General features: G+C 51.4%; 1 protein-coding gene across 1 annotated transcript; it reads right to left on the minus strand.

The window, feature by feature from the left end:
• Positions 1-3086: 3086 nt before the first annotated feature.
• On the minus strand, positions 3087-22873 carry SNAI1 (snail family transcriptional repressor 1). Its single transcript, XM_082430499.1, has 3 exons — positions 16523-22873; positions 15249-15776; positions 3087-11472 (listed from the first exon to the last, which is right to left on the minus strand). The coding sequence occupies exons 1-3, from the start codon at positions 16602-16604 to the stop codon at positions 11288-11290; spliced, it is 795 nt and encodes a 264-aa protein (XP_082286625.1). The 5' UTR covers positions 16605-22873; the 3' UTR covers positions 3087-11287.
• Between the last annotated feature and the right edge of the window lie 3125 nt (positions 22874-25998).

The following is a 25998-nucleotide window of genomic DNA, read 5'->3' on the forward strand; positions in this document are numbered from 1 at the left end:
CTCCCCTTCCCAAGGCAGTGGGCCCCGCCAGCAGAAATCCCCACCGGCCTACGGGCAGGGCAGACACCAGTTCAAATACCGGTGCCTGAACAGAGTTACCACATGACCCCAAACTCGTTTATTTCCCAAGAGACTAACTTATCAAAATGTGTACTTTATACCTGGCAGTTGATTGCATGTCAATTACATCTTGAGAAAACTCTTACACTCATACACACGCACACACACACCTTTATGCACTAAAATGGCTAAAATAAAAACTAAGAACCCATAATAACAAAACGTTGGCAAGGATGTAGTACAGCTTGAACTCTCCCATAGGTTGCTGTGGTCCACACAAGACCTGCACAGGAATGTTCACAGCAGCCCTCTTCATTAGAACCAAAAAGTGGAAACAACCCACATGTTCGTCAATGGATGAATGGATAAACAATATGTGGTATATCCATCCGTGGAATATTACAGGGTCATAAAAAGAATGAAATACTGACACATGCTACAACATGGATGAACCTCAAAAACCATCTGCTAAGTGAGAAAAGCTAGTCACAAAAGGACACGTGCTGAATTGTATGATCCATTTATATAACATGTTGAGAATAGGCCAATCCATAGAGACAGAAAACAGATTAGTGGTTGCCAGGGGCCAGGAGAGGAGGAAATGGGGAGTGGCTGCTCATAGACACGGGGTTTCTTTTTCCGGTGATGAAATGTTCTGGAATTAGATGGTGGGGTTGGTTGCACAACCTTGTGCATGTACAAAAAACCACTGAATTGTACCCTTTAAATGGATGAATTGCATGGTATGTGAATTACATCTCAATAAAGCCGTTGCAAAAAGAAAATCCTGGTGCCACCAATTATCTCACAGCTGTGTGCCCTTGGGAAAGTCCCCTGCGCTTTCTGAGCCCAGGCTCTGCCTCTCTCACTCAAAGGATTGACCAACTCACAGCCGGTAAACAGCCCTGCACAGTAACCATCCAGGCTCTTGGTGAATAACGGCCCCACCAGGGCTGGAGGATGGGCTGCTCATAGACACAGAGGCCGAGGATGAATTCAGCTCACGGGCAGTGCCCGGGGTGGGGGAGGCGCCCGATGACACCCAGACATCACCCTGCAGCCCTCGAGAAAGTGACAGGGTGGCTGTGATCACCATGCGTGACTTCCTTCACCTGGGGACATTGCCAAGTCTTGAATGTCGTTCTTCTGTGTGTGGGTGTGTGTGTTTCTGTTTACAAAGAAAAACACACGCTCATTATAGAAAATTCTGAGATCTATGAAGAGTTCTTCTGTGTGTGGGTGTGTGTGTTTCTGTTTACAAAGAAAAACACACGCTCATTATAGAAAATTCTGAGATCTATGAAGAAGAGAATTGAAACCTCAGCAACTCCGCCCTCCAGACAGAACCACCCTTGACCCCCAGGGCACACACATCCCTCTTGGTGAAGGCAAAGATGGATAAAGGTGGAGGAACTTTTTACCCAAATGGGACCGTACTTTTTTTTTTTTTCAGGCTGATCTGTGAGCTGCTTCTTGCACAGGTCGGCTCCTTTTCAAGTCAACCTGTGAGCATCAGGTTTATCCATGAAAATATCCATTGATTGACTGTAAATCAAGAGATGCTCACCGGGGGGAACAACAATAACACAGCAGTGGAAAAGGTTAAAAATTATGAATGAAATGCCCTCCTCTTCACCAGCACCTCAACCTACCCCCAGAGACAATCACGATGAGCAGTGGGTACACTTCTTACAGATCCTTCTTTTTCTTTTCTCTCCTCTCTTTTTTTTTAATAAATTTATTTATTTTATTTATTTATTTTTGGCTGCATTGGGTCTTCGTTGCTGCGTGCGGGCTTTCTCTAGTTGCCGCGAGCGGGGGCTACTCTTCGTTGCGGTGCGCGGGCTTCTCATCGTCGTGGCCTCTCGTTGCGGAGCACGGGCTCTAGGCGCACGGGCTCAGTAGTTGTGGTGCCCGGGCTTAGTTGCTCCACGTCATGTGGGATCTTCCCGGACCAGGGCTCGAACCCGTGTCCCCTGCACTGGCAGGCGGATTCTCAACCACTGAGCCACCAGGGAAGCCCTTTTCTTTTCTTTTCTTTTCTTTTCTTTCCTTTCTCTCTTTCCTGTCAACAACTATTCAGTGAGGACTAACCACTCATGCATTCATTCATTTCATCATTCGAGAAACATTTGAAGTGCTTTTCGTGTGCCAGACATTTGTCTTTCTCCACTCACATGCTACCTACACAATATATATTTTAAAGATTGTATGGACATTTATAGTAGCTGCAAAGTTCTCAGGATACGCAAGGACCCCAGTTAACACATTCAGTCTCCTGGTGCTGGACATTTGGGTTGTTTACGGCATCCTGTTATTCTGAAAAGCTCAGGGTGGAATGTGTTTATGTACTTTTTATTTGATGATTGGGTCAAAAGTTGAACATGTTTTACTGATGTGCAAAATGAGGGCTAGGGAGGGCAGGGACTCATCCAGGGTCACAGAGTGAGGTATTGGTGGCACTTGGATCCACAAGGCAAGGACCGAGTTTCTTAGGAAATCCCCTGCCCAGCCCCAGCTCATCTCCCTAAGGTAAAAATGGGTTTCCTTGGGGGAGTCCCACCCTAGGCACCCTCCTGGGTGATACATGGCGCTCCTTTCTCCTTGCTGTCACCTTTTCAGCACATCTAAAATGTTTTTTCAGGCCACAGCACCAGCTAAATAGAATTGGGTTTGGCAGCACTGGTTCCCCTCACCTGAGGCCCTTCCAGCTTGTACCCACAGAGGGATGGGGGACGTAGGACTTCACAGAGAGTCTTCAGCTCCCCTGGGCCCTGCCACCTGGCCACTCGAGGCTCCAGGGGAGGGATTTCCCTGGTGGTCCAGTGGCTAAGACCCTGCACTCTGAACGCAGGGGGCCCTGGTTCGATCCCTGGTCAGGGAACTAGATCCCACATGCTGCAACTAAGAGTTTGCATGTGGCAACTAAAGATCCTGCATGCTGCAACTAAAGAGCCTGCGTGCCGCAACTAAGACCTGGCGCAGCCAAATAAATAAATAAATAAATATATTTAAAAAAATAAATAAAAACTTTGCAATACCTTATTTATTTATTTATTTTTTAATTTTTTGGCTGCATTGGGTCTTCGTTGCTGTGTGTGGGCTTTCTCTAGTTGTGGCGACCGGGGACTACTCTTTGTTGCAGTGTGCGGCCTTTTCATTGCGGTGGCTTCTGTTTGTTATGGGGCACGGGCTCTAGGCACACGGGCTGCAGTAGTTGTGGCTCATGGGCTCTAGAGCGCAGGCTCAGTAGCTGTGGCTCGTGGGCTCTAGAGCGCAGGCTAAGTAGTTGTGGCACACGGGCTTAGTTGCTCCGCGGCATGTGGGATCTTCCCGGCCCAGGGCTCAAACCCGTGTCCCCTGCACTGGCAGGCGGATTCTTAACCACTGTGCCACCAGGGAAGTCCCAATAATAGCCAATGTTTACAGAGGCTTTCCTCTATGCCAGGCCCGAGGCCAAGCAATTTATAAATATTCATTCATTTAATCTGTACAACAACCCCCAGAAGGAGGGGCTGTCCTTCAGATGAGGAAATGGACACAGAGAGGTTGAGCAACATGCTCTAGGTCACACAGCAGGTAGGCCATGGAGGAGACATGTGAACCTAGGTAGTCTGGCTCCAGAGCCTTATACCTGTATGACCTAAGGTTGTTATGCGGATGAAATCAGGTAATCTGTGCAAAACAGATAGTGAACTGTCGTGAGCTGTTTATTGTTGTTATTATTATCATTGTTATTATTATTATTTGCCTGACTGGTTGCTCTTTGCCTCACTGAGTCTTTATTTCCCTCAGTTGCTGAAAAATCCGGACAAGGCATTGTCCTTGCCCCCGCTCCCTCATTCCCAGATATCTCTCCACTGCATCCTTTCCTCTGCCTCATCTGACACCAAGAGGGCGGGGAGTCTGTACTGCTGGTTTTGCTCCCTACACAGCTGCCCATGGGATCTTCCCAAAGAATGTATTCATTCATGTTCCTCCCCTGCTCAAACCCTCCCGCCCCTCCTGAGTGCCCCCAGGGTAAGTCCAAAATTGCCCCCCAGGGACTTCCCTGGTGGTCCAGTGGTTAAGAATCCGCCTTCCAATGCAGGGGACACGGGTTTGATCCCTGGTCAGGGAACCAAGATCCCATATCCTGCGGGGCAACTAAGCCCGAGCGCCACAACTATTGAGCTTGCGCGCCCCAAAGAGAGAGAAGCCCGCGTGCTGCAACTGAAGACCCGACGCAGCCCCAAAGTAAAAAATTAAATAAATTAATAAAAATAAATCTTAAAAAAACAAAATTGCCCCCCAGGCCTACATGGCCCTGGTCCTAATCCCAGCAGACCTCTCTCACTTGGCTCCTATCCCCCTGCCCCTCTCACACAGTAACTTCTGAGATCTGGGGTGGGCAGAGATTTTGCCTAAAGACCTCTCTCTTCCAAGAACCACAGAGACAAAATCCGACTCCTCAGATCTCCTCCTAAGGGTCCCCCTCCTCCAGGCCAGCTTCCCAACTCTCCCTCAGGGTTTGTTGGGTGAATAATAAAAAGTTCCCAAATCCATTCCAGGCCCTGAGAAAGGCTTGTCACACCCTTGGCTGTAACCACCTGCAGGGGGTTAAATTGGGTTCCCCCCCACCACCACCCGCTGTCACCAAAAAAAATATATGTTCAAGTCCTAACCCCCAGATGTGTAAATATGACCTTATTTGAAAATCATGCTCTTGTAGATGTAATCAAACTAAGATGAGGTCATACTGGATTAGGGTAGGCTTTAAATCCAGTGACTGGTGTCCTTATAAGAAGAGTGGGTACACACTCAGAGAAATAAAGGCACAGAAGAAGCCCACGTGAACATGGAGGCAGAGACCAGTGATGCAGCTACAAGCCAAGGCTACCGGGAGCCGCCAGAAGCTGGAAGAGGCAAAGAAGGAGTCGCCCCCTAGAGCCTTGGGAGGGGGTATGTCTCGGCTGACACTTGACTTTGGACTTCTAGCCTCCAGAACTGTGACAGCATAAATTTCTGTTGTTTTAAGCCACCCAACTTGCAGTAGTTTTTTTATGGCAGCCACAGGAAACTAATTTTTCACCCAACTGTGGGCACCCAGAGTGGGTCTAAGGCCCTAGGTACCGAGGGAAGTCGGACCAAACAAGCTCTTGCCAGGTGGGTGGTCCTGCCCTCATGGAGCTCCTAGTCTGAAACTTCTCCTGGTCTTCAGGGACCACACAGGATACCCCACCCCACTGGGTACCGTTGGGGACTGAACTCTCTTTTCCTGGTCCTACACCACCCCTCTATCTATGCACACCTTTGGCTGGCTACCTGGCTGAAGAAGGATGTGTGGTGTTTCTAGAAGACATGTTAAAGGTCAGAACGGGCCCCTCTATGTGAGAGAGTCTAGGCAGGCGAGTGTAGTAGGTAGAGACCCAGACTCTGTTCTACTTCAATTTAAAAAGTTTTAATTACACCCACCCCAAAGGGAGAAGGAACAAAATGACAACAGTAATAAAAGAACTCAGGGTTTCAATCCCAGCTCTGCCACTTACTTGCTGTGTGACCCTGGACAAGTTACTTAACCTCTTTGGGTCTTGGTTTCCTCTTTCTTGAGTCAGTTGTGAAGGTTTAATGAGTTAATCTATACGAGGCACTCAGCACAGGGCCTGGCACATAGAAAGTGCCCCATGAGAATGGTGGCAACGTTGTACTTCCTAGGGGCACACATATATTCATTCATCATTCATTCAGCAAAGTTTTACGGAGCGTGCTCCTCCTGTGAGAGAGACGAGAGGCACCGCGAGACTGCACTATGAACAAAGCAGACGAAGTTTCCACCTGCGTGGAGCTGCCATTCTAGTGGGGAAGAGAGTCAACAGAGAAACTGTGGATAGTGAAATACATGGATTGTCGGATGGTGACAAGTGCTATGGAGAAAACAAAACAAAACAAAACAGGGCAGGGCATGGGGGCTGGAATGTAAAGGGGAGAGGGATGGTGGGGGAGACCAGCCACGTGAGCTTCTCTGGGGGCTGAGTCTTCCTGGCAGAGGAACAGCAAGTGCAAAGGCCCTGAGGTGGCAGAGGACCCCACGTGACTGGAGGAAGTGAGGGGGGTAGGGGAGGGGATGAGGCAGAGGTGATGGGGCCGGATTGTGCAGGCCCCTGTGGGCCAAGGTGAGGACTTTGGCTTTTCCTGTGAGTGAGATTGGAGCCATATGTGCATGTAAATATTTATTGTTTTAATCTAGAAGATATAAACTAAGCCCTTCACAGTGGCACGCTGGGGACAGTAAAGGCATCAGGATAGGGTGTGTTGATCACAGATCACTTGAACCTCACATCTAATCTTTTCATTTTTTCTTTTTTAATGAAAGAATAAATTTCCCTAACATTTGTGAAATTGACAATTTGAAAGCAAAAAGGAGCAAGGAGGACCCAGATCCCTGCTCGCCAGAGTACCCCCCCCATCCCAGCTCAAGGGACATCCATGAGTAAGCCACCGGATCACTAATGGGGCCCAGATGTGCCCAGAGGTGGCCCTGGCCGCAGACCTGCCTGCCTGGACACTTGCACGGAGACCAGCTTTACAGCCAGTTTATTTCCTGGACTCGTTTTAAAGAAAAACCCAGGGGAGGATCTAAGGGCCTGGCCAGACCCTGCTCCTCCCCACCCAATCTTTCCCAACCCACAGCTCTGAGCTGCTGCCCAGACAGAGGAGGGTAGTTCTTCCCTACGGTAGAAAGCAAACCAGTAAAAATAGAAGGAATGATGGAGCTAGAAAAATCACCATTTGGCAACCACCATAATAATAATTGATTTAGGCAGAAAACACCAGCGAGGGCTAAACCTTGTGGGTGGAAGTTTGAGGAGTAACGTGATATTCACGTGGCCCTGGAAGGTCTCCCCACAAGATACGGATTAAGTACAGAAGGGGAAAAAGAGGGACTTTATCCAGGCGACATCTGGCAGACACCACCTTAACCAAGTGATCAAAGTTGATGTCACCAGGAATGGGACAAACTGACGTCATGTGCCCCATGATACGTTGCACTGAGAAGGATGCAGCCCCACCGCTGTGGTTCTGCCAAAAGTGCACAGCTCAGATCTCATCATGAGGAAGCATTGGGAAAATCCAAACTGAGGGACGTTCTATAAAATACCTGGCCTGAACTCTTCAAAAATATCAGAGTCACAGGGGCTTTCCTGGTGGTACAGTGGTTAAGAATCCGCCTGCCAATGCAGGGGACACAAGTTCGAGCCCTGGTCTGGGAGGATCCCACATGCTGCGGAGCAACTAAGCCCGTGCGCCACAACTACTGAACCCGCGAGCCACAGCTACTGAGCTCGCGTGCCACAACTACTGAAGCCCGCAGGCCCCAGAGCCTGGTCTCCGCAACAAGAGAAGCCACTGCAATGAGAAGCCCACGCACTGCAATGAAGAGTAGCCCCCACTCGCCACAACTAGCGAAAGCCTGCGCACAGCAATGAAGACCCAATGCAGCCAAAAATAAATAAATAAATTTATTTAAAAAAAAAAAGTCAGACTCACAAAAGACCAAGGAAGGAGCTGTTCCAGAATAAGAGAGACTAAAGAGGACAAGTAAATGTAACGTGGGATCTGGATCTCTCCCCACCCCCTAAAGTGCTACGGAGGGCATCACTGGGGCAGTTGGGGAAACTTGATTATGACTGTGGATTGGATAATAGCATTGCACCAACGCTAAATTTCCCGATTTTGATCATTGAACTGTGGTCATATGAAAGAACGTTCTTATCCTTAAGAAATACCCGCTGAAATACTTCGTGGTAAAGGGGCATCATGCCTACAACTTACTCTCAAATGGTTCAGAAAAAAAAAAAGTGGGCATGTGCGTATACAGAGAGAGAAAATGCAGACTTGCATTTGATAAAATGCCAATTGAAAGATTCCAGTTTATTGTACTTTTCTTGCAACTTTTCTGTCAGGTTGAAACTATTGCAAAATCAAAAGTTTTAAAGAAATCTAAAAAGCCTGGCTCCCTGCTCTCTCCTGCCTGCCTCCATCCACCCCATTCTACCCCTGCACCCGCCTAGAGATGGCTTTGATTGTTTTATTGTAAATCCTTCCAGAGTTTCTGTATGCAAATACAAACAAGAATGAATAACATGCTCAATTCCACCCTTCTTCCCACAAAAGGGAGCATGGTCTGCATGTTATTTTTTTCACTTAGCTAAATGTGGCTGAGTGGGGGCTTGTCCACATCAGAACACAGGAACCATCCTTCTTTTTATCCCCACCCCCGCTACCGGGTCCAACATCTCCTTTAAATAATCCCTAGTAACTCGCACCCACCAGCGCTCAGGTGTGCCTGGCACAGCGCTGGAGGCGCAGCTGCTACAGATTCTTCAATCCAACCATCCCCCGAGGCCTCCACCCCTCTGGGCCAGGACAGCAGTCATTCCTCTGCCTTGGGCCTTTCACTGGCTCCCAGCTCTGACTTGGCTAACTCCATTCTCCACCAGGATGGGGGGAATCAGTGTAAAAGTAAAGCAGGCCTCATGGCTCCCCTGCTTAAAATGTCCCCGTGGCTGCCCTCTGGGCTCAACAAAATCCAACTCCTTCTCACCACCTGCACAAGTGCTGCAGGAGCTGGACCAGCTCATCAATCCCACCTGGTCCCCCCCAGCCTCTCTGCCACCCTGGTGTTTTTCGGCATCGTGGCAAGCTTATTCCAGCCCCGGAGTCTTTGCACTTGCTGCTCCCTCGCGAGGCTGGAGCTCTCTTCTCCAGGTCTCCGCTGGAATGGGCGCTGGGCTGCAGCTCTCCTGCCTTATCAGAGGGTGCCCTACCCCATCACTCTCTAGTAGGCGCTCTCTTTAATTCCATCTTGGCACGTCACTGTAGGAAAGCGGCTTATTTAATCACTTGTTTGTTTTCTGTCTCCCCTGCTAAAACATTAGTTCCCTGAGTGCAGGGACTGTCTCTCTGTTCAGGGCTGTAACCCTGGGGCCTAGAACAGGGCCTGGCACACACGGGGCTCATCAAAACCGATTGGATGGACATCCCTTCACAGTCTCCGGGGAGGAAGGCGCTGTCATCACCCTATTTTAGAGGCAGCAACTGGGGGTCCGAGAGGCGGAGAGCCTTGCTCCAAGGCCTTGCGAGCCAAGGGCATGAGCCTGGTTCCTGACTCCCAGAATGATCAGAGCCTCGTGCACCCACGTTGAATGCCAGCTGGGAGTTTCCATGAGGCCCATCCCTCTGGGAGTGTGTGAAATCAATTATTCATTCACCATCAATGTCAGCACCAACTACGGGTGGATGTATGACACCCAGGGACGTGGGACACAGTAGGCCTTCAGCAAATTGACGCCCAAGCCCCCAGCCCCCCACCGACTCCCTAACTTCCCTTCAGGGAGGCCAGCTACAATTTGGCGATTGTTAGAGAACTTTTTTTTTTTCTTTTGGGAGGAAAGCTGCAAGTCATTAAGGGCTGCTCCCGGCCTGCGGGTCACCATTTCCTGTTTAGAAGAAAGAATCATCTCTCCTTTGGAACACGAAGCTCCCCCGCCCCCGGCCTGACTCTGGGGCTCTGGGACGCCCGCTCAGCTCCCCGCAGGAAACTGGCACCTTCGGCACCTTTTGTGCTCAAAAAGGACACTCATTTTCTCCTGGCCCCAGGAGGGCCCCAGAGGTGAGGTCACCATGACAGCCTGCCGGGAGTGAATTATCTCAGCCCGGGACGCAAGCTGACCGTCTTCCCGTCCTGTCCTGTCCTCGAGCAGGAAGCAGAATGACCCCTACCCTTTGGCCTGGCTTCTCACCCTCCCGACTCCAGCCAGCCAATTTCCTTGCATCAAAGGCCATTTGGTACCCAGGGGCCAGACAGAGGTGTGGGTCTGACAGGGAGGCCGGAGCGGGGCCTGGAGCCCTTGGAAACAGGAAGGACGTCCTCTGTCCCCTTCTTGCTCGTTGCATTCCACTCCCTCATCTGGGAGCAGCGCCGCTCCCTCCCCAAAAGACCTGCAGTGCTGGGGAAGGCCCCACAGCAGGCCTAGCTGCTAAGACCCAGGAGCCCGCTTCTCGCCCTGTGGGCCTGGTGGGCTTCAAAACGGGAGCACGAGAGGAGTAAGCGCCGCAGTGTAGAGACCACTAAGAAACCTGCACACACAGCCCTACTGCTCACTGGCCCACAGGTGTTTCCCAACCTCCGCATCGGACAGGACATCCAGGCTCGGAGGAAAACCCATCTGCACAAACAAGGTCCCTGACAAACCCAGAGGTCCAAAGCCATGTGATGTTTAAGAGGCCAAGATTTAAGGCTGTGTCAGGAGTATCTGAGCTCCACGAATCCCTGCCCCCTCCTCCCTCCCTAAAGGCCCTTTAAAATACCCACTCCACTATAAAACCAAGTAGACTTTTTTATATATAAATTAACCACTTTATTGAATATCAATAAACCGAACATATAACTATACAAAACGTTTCCTTAGTACAAAATATCGCTTGCAATATAAATACCAGTGTACCTTTAAAAATGTAAACATCTTCCTCCCGGGCCCACCTGTCGGGCCCCCGAAAATAGTTCCGGGAGACACATCAGTGGAGCCGAAGCACCCCACTTGGGCCCCGGACAAGTGAAGGCAATTATTCACAGTCCCTTTGGAGACGTTGTTAAATTGCCCGTGAAACAGGTGCCACCATGACAAACAGGAGGCTGAAATAGCTGCCCAGGCCCTGGGGCATCCTGGGGTCTAGACGCTGTCCTTGTGTCAGGGACCACCCCCGCGAGTGCACCTGGGGGTGGATGTTTGCATAGTTAGTTGCACCTTCTGGAGGGGGTGGCCTGAGGGTTCCTGTAGGGGAGGCTGGGGTCCCCTGAGTGGGGTGGGAGCTTCTCATCAGTCTGCTGGCTTTTGTCCTGGAGCTCAAAGCAGCTGTATCCAAACAGCTCTGGATACAGAAACCCACGCAGAAAGGCCAACTCCAGAACACTCTGGAGCAGCGGCTGCCAGGAGGGGGTCTCTGCTGCAAGCCACTCTCCCATCAGCCATCCACAGAAAGGCCCCCCTCAGAGCCCGGTGAGGCGCTCAGAGCAGAGGACTGGGAAATGGTCCTCAGAGTCCTGGGGGGCCAACGCAGCCAGAAGGCGGAGCTCAGGAGGGAACTCTGCGGCAGCGAGAAGGATGCCGGGTCCTTCCTTCTGGAGTTGGGGGAGGCCACTGCATGGTGGGGGGAGGGCCCGGAGAGGCGCAAGGAGCCTTGAGAGTCAGCGGGGCCCCCCTGAGCAGCCTGACTCTTGGTGCTTGTGGAGCAGGGACATTCGGGAGAAGGTTCTGGAGCACGTCTTGCACTGGTACTTTTTGACATCCGAGTGGGTCTGGAGATGGGCCCGCAGGTTGGAGCGGTCAGCGAAGGCGCGGCTGCAGTGGGGGCAGGAGAAGGGCTTTTCGCCTGGGGAGAGAAGACAGGAGGGAGCTGAGTGAGACTCAGCCACTTGGGAGAACAGCTGATGTCTACTGAAATCCCCACCCACCCCCGGCTCACCCCAACCTTGAGGAACTCCTGCGACCCAGAAAAGCCAGGCCATACAGTGTCCAAAGGCCTGGATTTGGCAGGGAGCGCTGCTGCTTCCCACCGTGTGGCCCTGAGCAAGTCAGCTGGCTTCTCTGAGCCTCCATTTGCTCATCTGTAAAATGGAGCTGTTCATCCCCCACTCATAGAGGCTGGTAATTGAGAGAAGGTTGAATCAAGTACTTTTCCTGCCCTGCCAGCAGGAAGTGCTCAACAATGACAGTGATGGCAACTGTGTTTGCTGAACACTTTGTGCCAGGGACAGTGGAAGCATTTTATACTATCTCATTTAACCCCACCTTTGTCCTGAGTTTAGAGATGGTGAATCTGAGGCACAGGGAATATGCAGCGTCTCAGCAAGAACCAAATAGCCCGACTCCAGCGCCCTTGATTTTAACCACTACACAGACTGCCCCTCAGTTAAGGGGGCTGTAATGGGTGTTCCTTATTAACCCCTGGATTTACTTCCTCTTGAGGACAAAGCTTAGGAGTCAGCCTTAAAGCCCCACCCCACCCCCATCCCCCAGCAGGTCACTCCTTTATCCTGCTTCCCCATCAACTCGGATCACACTCAGGGTAGTTTCAAGTCTGTCCGTCCCCCAATCAGACTGAGTCCCATGAGGGCAGGATCCCACCGCCCGCCCGACCCCGAATCCATTCCAAGCTTCCAGCCCAAGGCCCAGAACCCCCAAGAGGCAACAGAAACCTTTTACCTTATGACTTATTTTTTTTAAAAAACCCCACCTGTGGCCCTCATTCACCTGCCCGGCCAGGCTGTATTGAGAAGAGTCTTGCACTCGGGGCTGGGTACACAGTGAGAGCTCAATAAATGCTTGTACAACAATAAGTCTTTTTTTATAAAGGTCTCAGAAGAGCCTGACTCCTCAATCACCACCAGAAAACACCATTCACCAACTTTTCATAATTCCTGCCCCAATCAAGAGACTGTAACTCACATTCCAGAAACGTCAAATGCTGTGTTTCGTTTTTTCCTGGGGCTGCAGCATTTCCCAAATAAAGTCAGAAGGGTAACGCATTAAACAAATACTAATCAGGCTCCTACCACAGGCCAGGCACTATTCTGTAATACTGAACAGTCTTTTCCAGAAGAAACTACATTCTCCTATCCTTCCATTCCCAGCCTTATATGCCCCTAGGCCAAGGCCCTCTAGTTGAATCCCAGTGCTGGAATTGAGAGCTGGGAATGAATGAATTCCAGCAGCCTTCTGGGTGCCTGGGGCGCTGCGCTGAGCAGGGAGGGCGGGGTCCAGAAGTCGGATGCCTGCGGCCCACTGTGGAACCACGTTCATGGGCTCAGTCTCCTGGGGCAGGTATACAAGGAAACAGGCCACCGGCAGAGAGCAGGGACCTAGCCAGAGGATTGGGGAAGGGACACCTGAGTAACCTGCTCTGCCGTTATTGAGCTGCCTCTGCATACCAGGCCCGAAGGGTTTGATGACTGCAGTCTACAAGGTCCAAGGGAAGTTCCTCCTCATTCACACACTCCTTTGTGAACTCAGGGCCCATGCTATGCAGGTCTGGAAAAGGGGAAGGAGTCCTGTAATCCCCACTGCCCCCTCACCCCCTTGGCCGAGGTGAAGGAGCCCTGGCTCCAGCCTATGGGCTGTGACTTGGGAAAGTGACTTCCTTCTCTATGCCTCAGTTTCCACACCTGTAAGATGGGGTTTATGACGGCACCTCTCTCTTAGGACTGTTGGTGGATTTACCGCCTTGACACAGGTGAAGGAAGCCCTGAGCACCACGCCTTCCCCCGCCTCCCGCACTGCCAAGTGCTCAGTGAACGTTATCTTTATGTTTCTTATGATTAGACACAAACCTGAACAAAGGGGCAGGCTTGATGGGATGTGAGGGGTGCAGCAGGAGGCAGTAGACCTCCACCCCTCGCGGATTCCCCCTCCCCAGCCCAGCCACTTCTTTATGGTGCTCCTGGAGTGTGAAATCGGCACCAGACCGGCGGGACAAAGGCCGCCGAGGGGGGCAGTGTACATGCGATACTCCCTGGATTAAAGCGGCCTGACACACTGCGGGCCAGCAGCTGCGGCCCGGAACAGGTGCTGGGCACCGCTGCCCCGTGCACCTGCTCCACCCCGCAGCCCCGCCTCCTGGGCGCACCATTAAGGCACACAATGGGAGTTGATGAGGATGGCACTGGTGCATTTCAACAGGCTTTTTGTGTCTGAGCCATGCCTTTACATTAAAATAATGTCCGAGTGGGAGGGGAAAGAAGCTGAGGGGCCCAGGGGAGCATCTGAGGGCTTCCACTCCTCCCAAATAGAGACCCCATCAGCTGGGCAGGCACCCAGGACAGAGGACAGGCAGTTGGACCCCTCCATGTTAAAATCAGGGCTGTTTGTGCACTAAGTAAGAGACATGGGTAGCAGCCACAGTCTGCAAGCTGTGGAGGATGCCTCCCCCCGCCCCCCCCCCGTAAGAGTAATGACGACACCAGTAATGCCTGCAAAATGCCAGGCTTCACAAACCACCTCACTGACCCTCACGGCTCACTCAGAGGTCAGCCACCGGATGAGGAAATGCCAGAACTGAGTCTCCAACCTGGCCAACCTGACCCCGAAAACCAACAGTCATGACCCTTGAACCCTCTTCTCCCTCAGCAGACACTCTCCAAAGAGCAGCCCCAAGCAGGGTTGCCTCCACCATTCATGTTCTGAAAAGGTGGAGTGGCTACCTTTTCTGCATTTCCAGAAAGCTAAAGACTAGAACAGGCTCCATTTCATAATTTTCTACACATTCAGCATTGCATTTTTTGAAACATCAAGACATAATTGTGTTTTCTGCCAGCAAAGGTGTTCCCGGGTCTGCATGATAGGATTAAGATTATCTCTTCAGCAGTGTGAGTCGGGGTGGGGAGAGCAGATCTGAGAACCATGATGATATTATAAAGCGATTAAGGAGCCACTGAATCTAGACAACCCCCTAGGAAATGCTACCATAACCCACCCTGTATGATTATATTATAATCGGAGAGGCTCAGAGCGTTAAATCACTTGCTCAAAGACACACAGCATGAAAGCAGAATGAATACCAACTATGATTTTTGTGTGTACTGATCATGTACCAAGCACTGTCCCAGGTGATTTCTGTATGCTTTCTTTCATTTAACCAGAGCAAAAACCCTACAAGGTGTTTCTATGCTCATTTCACAGAGGAGGGTACTGAGGCTAAGAGAGGTGAAACAGCAGCCCAAAGTTTGGGGAAGATCCCAAAGCAGGATTCAGAGGCAGGTGGGGAGTCTGACAACATCCTGTCTGGCTGGGGTGGGGGAAGGTGGAGCAGGGTGAGCCCCTTCACACCTGGCCCCAACAGCAAGGTGTTGGTTACACCTTTCCCATACCCAGCTCCAACCCATTTGGCTGAGGAACTGAGCCTGCAGAGGGACTTGTAAAAGTTATCTCCTTAGCCCATCTGCTTAGCTGATGAATGAACGAATGTTTCTGCCAAACTTTTCAGAGCCAGGCCCCTGAACTCTTGAGCTAGGAGTCAGGAGACTGGGCGGGGGTGGGGGGTGGGGGGCTCAGTTTCCACAATCTGAGAATAACAGCAAACCCATCTTACAAGAGCTGGTAGCAAAGGCAGTGGGACACTGAGAAGGGCAGCCAGCCTGCAGGGGTACTCACCAGTGTGGGTCCGGACGTGGCCCTGCAGCAGCCAGGGCCTGGAGAAGGCCTTCCCGCAGGTGCTACAGACGCAAGGCAGCGTGTGGCTTCTGATGTGCATCTTAAGGGCACCCAGACTGATGTACTCCTTGTTGCAGTATTTGCAGTTGAAGGCCTTGCGAGACTGGGGGTCCTTGGCCACGGAGAGCCCAGCCAGCTGCTTGGGCAACTGGCCCAAGCCTGGGAAGGCAGCATAACCCTCGGCCTCCAGGGAGGAGGCTGAGGTGGAAGAGAAGGACGAAGGAGCCGGTGAGGGTGGGCTGGGGGGCTGGGAGCCTTTCCCGCTGTCCTCGTCAGACAGGGAGGTCAGCTCGACGGCCTTGGGGACCTCCTGGGGCAGAAGAGAGGCCCAGCCAATCGGCTGGGCTTGGGGGGCCAGGAGAGAGTCCCAGATGAGCGTAGGCAGTGAGGCCGTGGGATTGAGGACCTCAGGCGGCGGGATGGCTGCCAGCAGGTGGGCCTGGTCATAGGGCTGCTGAAAAGTGAACTCTGGGGGGAGACAGGGAAAAGGGCAAGGTCAGGGATTAGATCATTCAGTCAGTCAGCAAACATTAGCCTGATGTGGGCCAGGGGCTGAGTGGGGATGGCACTCAATGCTTAGTAGATGAATAAAAAAGATTCATGACCAGGACAGACAGGTTCCTGCCCTGGCAGAGCCCCCTCCTCAGCCAGGTCACCTGGTTCTCCCATCTCAACCTCCAGATCTTACAGGAAGGACCCCCCCCCTTCCCCAGCTCCAACTCAAGGAGGTCATTCTCAGGTCTCCTTCCTCCTGCGGTGCCCAAGTCCCCAGCCTGAGGCAAGACCCCCAGCTCCCTGGCCCCTAATCTCCCCAGCTGCCGAGGCACCACCCCTGTCCCCCTTCCATACACATCTCTTCTCCCACCCCCTCCCCCAAATCCTCTGGACTCCGGACTCTTTCCAGCCCCTGGCCGCCGTCTATCCAGACACAAGCCGCCTCCTCTCACTTCTGTGCTCTCGAGGCGCCCGGCTTCTCGGCGGTTAATTAGTCCCCTCAGCCCAAGACCACCGGCCTCTAAAAGCCCTCTCCCAATCTCCCGGATCCACCTGCCCCGGCCTATTCACACCCAGACTGTTATCTTTTGACTCGACTTTGGCCCCTCGACTTTGGCCCCTCGATTTTGTCCCCAAGCGCCCTGCCTCTCAAGTGCCCCCCATGTAGCCTTCGCCTGCCTCCCCCAAACTCCCTGGGGTCCGGCACCCCGTCCACTCACCTGGAGAAGAGTCGTGGAGCTCGCTGTAATTGGGTCTCCGGCGGGAGCAGGCGGACTTCCTGACGAGGAAAGAGCGCGGCATGGTGGCCGAAGCACCGAGGGTAGCCGGGTCGTGCTGGGATCCCAAGACCCTCCAACCGCGAGGCCGTGCAACTGCGCTATGCGTGGATACTGGCCGCCAACTCCCTTAAGTACGCCAGCCGCGGGTGGGCGGGGCCTCCGACGGCCGCGCCCCTTTGTCACCTCCGCGCCAATCGAGGCGCGCCTTCGCTGGAGGCCACGCCCCAAGCAGGTGCGCCGGGGTCTGGCGGGGCTCGCGCCGCGTGGCGCTGGGAGCCGGGAGGGGCCGCTCGGGCGCTGGGCCTAGGGGCTGCACTCATCGCCCGGCTGCGGGCTGCCGGGGGCGGGGCGCCGGGAACCCCGGACTAGGCGGGACCCCCTTCGGGACCCGAGCTCCAGCCAGCCCGACGCGGCACGGTCGCCCGCCTCTGGCGCCCCCTGGCGCCGCGCGCCGCGGGTCTGGACACCTGACGTTCCGATACTGCCACCGCCTCGGGTTTGGGAAGGGCGTGCCTTCGCCCATAAGGTGACTCGCAAAGAGCGTGGGATTGACAAGGGACAATACACAGTTCGGGGACGGAGAAGAGCAGTGGACTTCTGCACGTGGTTATTGACTGTGCAGTGCCACAGCCTTTTTTGCAAAGCAAACGGGCATCATCTAGAAAAATGCATTCGTTCCCTCAGTGTTTACTGAGTGCCCACTAACATGCCAGGCACTGTTACCGGAGCTGGGGGTACAGCCCTGAACAAAACACTCGGGGTCTCTGCTGAAGGGTAGCTCCCCGTCCGGCGGAGGAGACAGACGAAGTAAACAGACAATTCCAATGCAAAGGGAAGTGTGCTTTGATGAGGGGAGACCACAGGGCACCGTGACAGTCAAGAGGCGGGTCACTTGACAGGGGGTCGTGGGGGGGAGCCACTTACCAGAGGAAGTGAAGAAATACCGAGGGGAAAGGCCTGAGGTTAGAATCAGTAACTATTTCAGAGCCACTGAGAGCAGCTCTCAGGGCTGGGGGTGGGGTGGGCAGGGCTGATGGGTCAGATCTGCCGGGCCTCCAGGGCCTGGAGGAGTTTGGACTTTGCCCCAAGGGCACTGGGGAGCCAAGGAAGAATTTTCAGCTGAGGAGGGACCTGTTTAGAGTGGTTGAGAAAGAGTACTCTGGGCAGGTGGGAGAAAGAAGTGGGGAAGGGTGGGGCTGAGGTGGTCTCCTCACTTGTCTGGGGACATCAATACTGTGCCTAAAGGACCTAATGCTGGGCTCCAAGGGGGGCACTGACTGATTCATTGTGGGGTGGGCCCAGGGGAGGGACACTTCATCCTCAGCTCTCCTTTGAGCCCACCAACTTTGAGGGCCATGCCCAGCCTAGAGTGGGGTTGTGGCACAGAAATAAATCCACAGGTCTTGCCCACGGGTTTCCACCTGTGAAGCAAGGACGATGAAAACCTGTAAGTCCCTCCACTCACCACCTAGAATGAGGGCAGGGACAACTGTCTGTTTTGGTCATCAGGTGCTGGGGATAACAGCTGTGAACAAGACAATCCTTACCATGTTCTAACTGGTGAGGGGAGGGTAAGGTAGGGGAGACAGGCCATGCACAATCATTACGAAGAATATAGCCTCTTCTACATCTGTTTACTTTCAATCACGATTTTCCACATGCATCCAGAGGGAGGAGTAAGGCTGTGTCTCTCTGCTCAAAACCTCCCATGTTCCTATCTCACCCAGAGTAAAAACCAAAGTCTTCACCACGGCCCTCCACCCTGCTGATCTGACCTCTGCTGATCTTGTCTTGAGCCACCCTCCTCCTTCCCCCTGCACAATGATACCACCCTTCTTTCTGTTCCTCCGCATCCCAGCCCTTGCCTACCACAGGACCTTGGCACCTGCCGTTCATCTTCCCTGCCCCCTAAATCTCTCTCCCCAGATCTTCACCATGTTGGCTCCTTTTCTGTCTTTGTTTCAGCATTAACTTCACCAACTGCTCAGCCTCATTAGTAATGAGAGAAATGCAAATTAAAACCACAGTGAGGTACCATTTCACACCATCAGAAAGATAAAAAGTTAAAATTTGGTCACTAGCAAGTGTTGAGGGTGTGAGGGCAGCAGGACTTTCGTTCCATGCTGGCGAGAGTGTCATAGGTACAAGCCACTTTGGAAAAGTTTGGCATCAGCTAATAACAGGTGACTCTCCTCCTAGCAATTCTACTTCCAGGCCAACTGCATCCCAGAGGTTCTCAGCCCTGGCCGCAGATTAGATTCCCTCAGGGAACACCCTAGCCTGGGCCCCACCCCCAGAGCCATCCTGATTTGATTAGTCTGGGTGGGACCCTCTGGTATTAGCATTTAAAAAAACTCCTCAGGTGATTCTAGTGAGCGGCCAAGGTTGAAAACTGCTGCCAGCCCTAATCCCAGAAGAAACAAGAGAATATTCATTGCACCGTTGTTCCTAATAGCAAAACAAAAACAAAAACAAAAAACAAAAAAAGTGGAAACAACCCTAATGTTCTAATGTTTATCAAAGGATTAATAAACTGCACTTCATTCCCATAATGGAACATATACAGCAATAAAAACAAACTGCAACTCCATGCAACAACAGGAATAAATCTCAAAAACATAATGTTAAGCAAAAAGAACCAACTCACATGCATACAGTTAGTTGGATTTACATAAGGTTCAAAAGCAAGCAAACGAAACCCTCTATTGTCTAGGAATGTATATGGAGGCGGTAAAACTATAAAGAAAAGCAAGGAAACGTTTAATACAAAATTCTGGAGAGTGGTTAGCTGGGGGAGAAGGTGCTTCTAGAGAGTTCTTGATAATGTTGTTTTAAGCACAGAAAGATATTTATTAGTAGTCTTGAAACTGTACAGTAGACAATTTAAACACTTTTGGTAAGAATGATATATTTAACACAAATTTTATGTCACCTCAAGGGAGGCTTGCCTGATCATCCCAGCCAAAGTAGCACCCTGCCCCACTCACAACATCACTGTTTATTGCATTACCCTATTCAATTATCTTCAAAGCTCTTAGTAGGGGCTCAAGTACTTGGTGAATGACTGATTACTGGCTGTACCTCCTCCTGGGTCACCCTGTGCGAGTTACCCAGTCTCTCGGAGCCTCAATTTCCTCGACTGTGAAAGGTGGGTGTTCTGTCTCCTGGAGATGTCGGGATGGGCAGAGTCCAGAGGCTGGTACTCAAAACACCATTGCCTGGGCCTGCCTCTCTCCATTTTCCTTCGGTCGGTCACCTGCGCCCTGGAGGAGGTGTAAGGTGGGGGAGGGGCCTTTCTCAGATCTGGGCTGTCCCCTCCCTTCCTATTGAACTGTCCCGGCGGTTTCTCCTCCCGGGTCACCCTCACAACCCTCCCTCCAAGAGGCGGCGGAGACTGCGAGGTGGGAGGGGGCTTTGGGCGAGGCGAGGACCTGGGCGGCGAGCCAGCTCCCGGAGGTGCGGTCCCGGCCTCCTTGCAGGTGAAGGCGAGGCGACACTTTTGATGCTGTGGTGTCAGGTCCTCCCGGAAATGGACTGGCTCTGCGGCTGGGCTGCAGCGGACCCGGTCGGCCCAGCCCTGCCCACGGCCCTACGCCCCGGGGCGCGGCCCTGCGGCGCCCTCTGCTGGCTGTCACGTGGGGCCGGGTGCACACGCCTTTAACGAGGATGAAAACTGGTACAGCTGCCTTGGAGAGCAGTTTGGGAATATCAAATGCGGCCAGGAAAGGCCTCTGAGAGAAGATAAATTTGAATAAAGGCCTGCATTTTCCACGGGTGTCCACCCCCCACTAAAAGAACAATAACTAAAAATGTGATTTACAACCCAACCAAACAAAAAAGCGTCCCTCCATCCCAGATCTCCATTTCCCTCTGCAAAGGTAACTAAATATTTTTACCAGTGTCTTGTATGACCTTCCAGAGATGGTTTTTATAGAGACGAGGAGATATATGCATATGTGAATATAATATGTACCTCCCTTTTTTATGTAACACAAATGAGAGCCTATATGCTAGCCTACTTGCTTTCCTCCCAAGTACCTATACTGCGTGTCTTGAAAGTTGTTCCAATCAAAGTTGTTCCATATCAAAGTTGTTCCACATCATCCACATGTAGCTCCCTTCATCTGTTGCAGGGCTGCAGACTTTTTCATTGCATGGATTATACCATAATCACACAATTTATCTAACAAGGGGACTTGTGATAGGCATTTAGATTAGAATATAATTTTTTGCTACTACAAACAAGGTGGCAATTTCAATGAATGTCTTGTACACACATCTTTGACCTGAAGTGCAAAGATACGTTATAAAAAATGTTGAGGGAATTCCCTGGTGGTCCAATGGTTAGGACTCTGCGTTCTCACTGCCGAGGGCCCAGGTTCAATCCCTGGTCGGGGAGCTAAGATCCCAAAAGCCATGTGGTGTGGCCAAAAAAAAAAAAAAAAAAAAAAAGTTGATACATTAGTCCAAATGTCCTCTAAGGAGGTTAAACTAAATTATACTTACCAGCAGGGAGGTGGGGGCCCTTCTCAAAACCTGGTGGAGGCAGGGTATTGTCAAATTTTTTTTATCTTTTCCCATCTGATAAGGGAAAGTGAGATCTCCTAGTTACAATTTGCATGTACATGATTGAAGCGTTTCTTACATACTCCAAAGCCATTTCCTTTTCTCCATGTCCTGAACTATCCCTGTGAGTCTGTCCTTTGGTCACTGAGTTGATGAACTTGCTAACTGATAAATACTCTTTGTATATTACGCCAACTGGCCCTGTTGATTATTAGATCATTAATCGGTGAGTGGATCAATCAGAGTGGATCAATCAGAGTGGATCAATCAGAGAGTTAATCTCGACCGGGAAGAAGACATTGTCCATGGGAATTTCAATGAATGAATCAAGGCTCAACCTCCATCCTTATCCTTGATTTAAAAAAACAAAACCTCTTGAGTGTCTCCCACTTGCCTGAATGCAAATAGTGATTCAGCCTCGGGCCTTGACTCAGAAGGCGCTCTGTCACCATCCCAGGATACAAAAGGCTTTCAAGGGAAGTTTTTGGGTCCAAGTCCATTGGGCGTGGCCGAGTTGGGGGCTCCAAGAAAAGATGGATAAGCCCTTTTTGTTCCCATTTACTGAGCACCTGCTGTGTGCCAGGCTCTGTGCAGGAGCCTCACCCACACAGGTGCCCCTTTAGCATCCCCAAGTGGTATTTGACGCTCCTGCACTGGAGCCAAGGCCCACATAGGACCAGTTGACACTTTACAGTGCAGTCAGATTAGCCACCTGTCAGAAAGAAGGAAACTCTAGATGTAATGGATGTGGAATCATATCTAGACATGAAGTGGTAAAAAGCAAGGTACAGAACAGCATGCGCAATGTGATGCCATTTGCATATAAAGAGGGAGAAATATGTGGGTATTTCTTAGAGACACAGAAACAACCATTGGAGGGAGAACTAGAAACTGGTCACAGGGGATTGTCTCTGAGGAGGGGATCTGGGTGGCGTCCGGGCAGGAGTGGGAGGGAGGTTCTTTACTATCTGCCCTTTCCTGTGTCTTAAATTCTTTTTTAATCATTTGCAAGTATTAACCTCATTAATTATTTTTTTGAGGATGGCCATGCCTCGCTGCATGTGGGATCTTAGCTCCCCGAACAGGAGTAGCACCCGTGCCCCCTGAAGTGGAAGCGCAGAGTCTTACCCACTGGACCGCCAGGGAAGTCCCTAACCTCACTAATTCTTTTTTTTTTAAATTTAGTTATTTAATTTATTTATTTTTGGCTGCATTGGGTCTTCATTGCAGCGAGCAGGGGCTACTCTTCTTCGCTGCGGTGCGCAGGCTTCTCATTGCAGTGGCTTCTCATTGTGGAGCACGGGCTCTAGGCGCGCGGGCTCAGTAGTTGCGGCGCACGGGCTTAGTTGCTCCGTGGCATGCGGAATCTTCCCGGACCAGGGCTCGAACCCGTGTCCCCTGCATTGGCAGGCGGATTCCCAACCACTGCCACCAGGGAAGTCCTAACCTCATTAATTCTTAATAGGGTAGCAAAAGTTGTCCATCATGGAGGACCTGTTAAATATATAACAGTCCAATCAATGGAATATTTTGCAGCTGTTGAAATGTTGAAGCCTGTCTATGTACATATAAACGCTCCAAGGCTCCCACCTCTCTCATAGGAAAAGCCAAAATATTCACACCACCATGAGGCTCTGCGGGACTGGGCCCCCTGTGGCTCCTCTGAATTCACCTCCCTGACGAGGCTCCAGCCGCAACGGACCACACCAGGCATGCGCCAGCCTCAGCACCTTTGCATGTGATGTTCCCTTTCTGTGGAATATCTCCCCCTCCCCCCACCCAGACGGCCACCAGGCTCAGCTCCTCACGTCAGGGAAGTCTCCTCTGGCACCACTCCATCCCCCACCTACCCAGCCTCTCACACTCCTTACCCCCTCTCCTTGTTTGACTTTTCTCCCCAGCACTCAGCAAATATCTGACATCATGTATATTTTACTTATTTTACTGACTGCCCTTCAGACCAGAGGTTAGCAAACTACAGCCCCCAGGCCAAATCCAACCTGTGGTTTGCTTTTGTATGGCTCTTGAGCTAAGAACAGCTTTTATAGACAAACAGTTGCTATCAATTTGAGGAAAGGGAGTTCTACCTGGGCAGGAAGTATCTGTCTCCTTCACTGCTGTGACCTAAGCCTGGTTTATAGTAGGTGCTCAACAAATATTAGCTGAACAGATGAAAGAACTCATATACTTTTTTTTTTTTTTTTGGCCACACTGCGCAGCTTGCAGGATCTTAGTTCCCCGACCAGGAATTGAACCTGGGCCCCCTGCAGTGGAAGCGCCGAGTCCTAACCACTGGACTGCCAGGGAATTCCCACTTTTAAGTGAAAAAAATTCAGGTGAGCAGAATATCTCAGAGGCTGCCTGTTGTGCAGAACTTAATAAATTATAAGTTTAGGCCCAGACTGTACAATTAGACCCAAGAATCTGGTTACTTCTGAGGAGGGAAGCAGACAGGGCTGGGAAGGAGATTTCTTTTTCTCTAAACCATTTCTGAAGGATATGAATGTTTTATTTCAGATGCATGTGTCACCATTTCAAATAAAATACTTTTTCATGAAAAAAAACCCAACCACAAAACCCAGGCAAATACTGACTGCCTGCCGCTGAGACCCAGTTTCTTCATCTAGTAAATGGGGGTAAATAAGTAGGGTGACCAACCATCCTGGCTTGCCCAGGACTGAGCGAGTCCTGGGACGGTCCCAGGCAGCTGGGAAGAGGGGGTCTCCCTGGGTAAAAGGCAGTTGTCCAAGGCCTTGAGGGTGGTGGGTGGATGTGTGGGTGCTGAGTGGCGCCCTGAAGCTAGACCTCTCCACACCTGCTGGGCCGGCATCCCACCTGGAGGTCCACTGATGTTCCAGACCTGACGCAGGTCCCTGGATCTCTGGATCTTGCTAAGGTGCAGAGCGCATCTTGCCTGGCTAATCATGCGTTTGCCAAAGGGGCTGACATCCGTTATCTCGCAGACTATCTCGAGCGAGCGCACTAATTTGCCTTGGCAGCCTCGCCCCTCGGACTGCACTGATATCGCCCTGTTATCTCCACTTCCTGACAGAAGGCTGAGCCTGTTTCCAAGTAAGGCCCCAGGGCCTCCTCTCTCCCCACCTGTGCCCACCTTTCGCACCTGGAGACCTTTGTGCATCTCTGGACCACTGAGTGTGGCAGATATTGCCAAGGAGGGGAAAGTGAGAACAAACTATTTCCTTAGGTCAAAGCTACCTTAGTCTCGGACTCAAAATAAAATCCAAACCCTGCTCTTGGTTCACAAGATGCTACCTAACGTGGGGCTCGTCTCCTCCTCTGTCCCCGCTGTTCACCTGCTCCAGCCTCAGTGACCTTCCTGCTTCCTCTTCATACAGGTTCTTGCCCACAGCAGGGCCGCTGCCCTTGCCGTGCCCTCTGCCCACGACGGCCTTCCTCAGAGCTCTTCTCAGTTCATACAGCACCTCCCAGATGCTAATGTCATCTCCCTTGCCCACTGCCGCCACATTGGCCCATATGACCCCCACAGCAAGCCCTGAGTGGTAGGCAATATTATCAGCCTCTTTTTATAGATAAGGAAGCCGAGGCTCAGAGAGGTGACATGCTAACATGCCCAAGTCACAGTGAGCAAGCGATGGGATGTTCCTGGCCTAGCAGGCTAGGATATTGTAATAAATCAGCCAGACACAAACAAGCCCCGATGCTCGAGGAGCTCACAGGTGAGGAAGAGTGGTAACGGGCAATTTGCCAACCCCGAGGGACCCAGGTGAGTCAGAGGAGTGAGACTCTGACCGACTCCAGGCTGAGGTCACAAGGATGGGCAGGTGAGAAAGGGAAGTGAGAAGACATTCCAGGGGGCAGTGACCGCTGACCACCACGATTAAGAAGCCCAGGGGCAGACGAGTGTTCCAGGATGAGAAATGAGTTCAGATGGCAGAGGCTCCAGGGCCGAGAGAGCCCCAGGCCCCTTGAGCCCATGGGCCCACCTCCCCCATGAGGCTCCAGCCACAACAGACCACACCAGGCATGCTCCGGTCTCAGCGACTTGGCATGTGGTGTTCCCATTCTGTAGAATATCTTCCCCCCAGATGGCCCTTGCAGTTTTTGAGATTGCCAGTCTTTTTTAAAATTAGAAATGTTCAAATGGAGTTTAGAAAACTATGGTTTGTTTTTAATATTTTTATTTAACACATTAACACTTTTAAGACATATACGCACATTACTGCAAAGCACAAAGGTGGGGTCCCACCTAGCCCTACCACCTGTGGTTGTGTGACCCTGGATAGGTCCCTTCCCTTGAACTACAACTACCACGTAGGTTGGGACCTAGAACCTGGAATAGCCACCCCAGAAGCCCTCCTCACAGGCACGTGTACACAGACACAGACACAGATACACAGACACCCGGACACACACACACACACCCTCTATCTTGATTTCACCTGGCTGTTCTCACTGATCTTGGAGATAGGGTTGCCAAATAAAATACAGATACCCTATTAAACTAGAATTTCATATAAACAACAAATAAGCTTTTAGTATCAGACTGCATGGAACAGAATTAATTCTTTACCTGAAATTCAAAATTAACTGTATCTCTTGTATTTTTATTTGCTAAGTCTGGCAGCCCTACTTGGAGACTGGCTCCGACCAGCACTTAGAGCACAATCTATATAACCAGTCCCCTGCTGATGATGGGCAATGAGGTTGCTTCTCATCTTCTGCTTACAATAGTAAGCAACAGTCCCATGATAATCCTTGCACAAAGGACACTGACCTCATCTACAATTGTATCTGTAGGGTGTGTTCCTAGAAGTCGCTTAGTCACTCTCTGCCTGAATTCCTGTGGCCAGGCTGTCAGGGCCTCCATG

This window comes from Balaenoptera physalus (genome assembly GCF_965194825.1).
Source record: "Balaenoptera physalus genome assembly, chromosome: 16".
Classification (NCBI taxonomy): domain Eukaryota; kingdom Metazoa; phylum Chordata; class Mammalia; order Artiodactyla; family Balaenopteridae; genus Balaenoptera; species Balaenoptera physalus.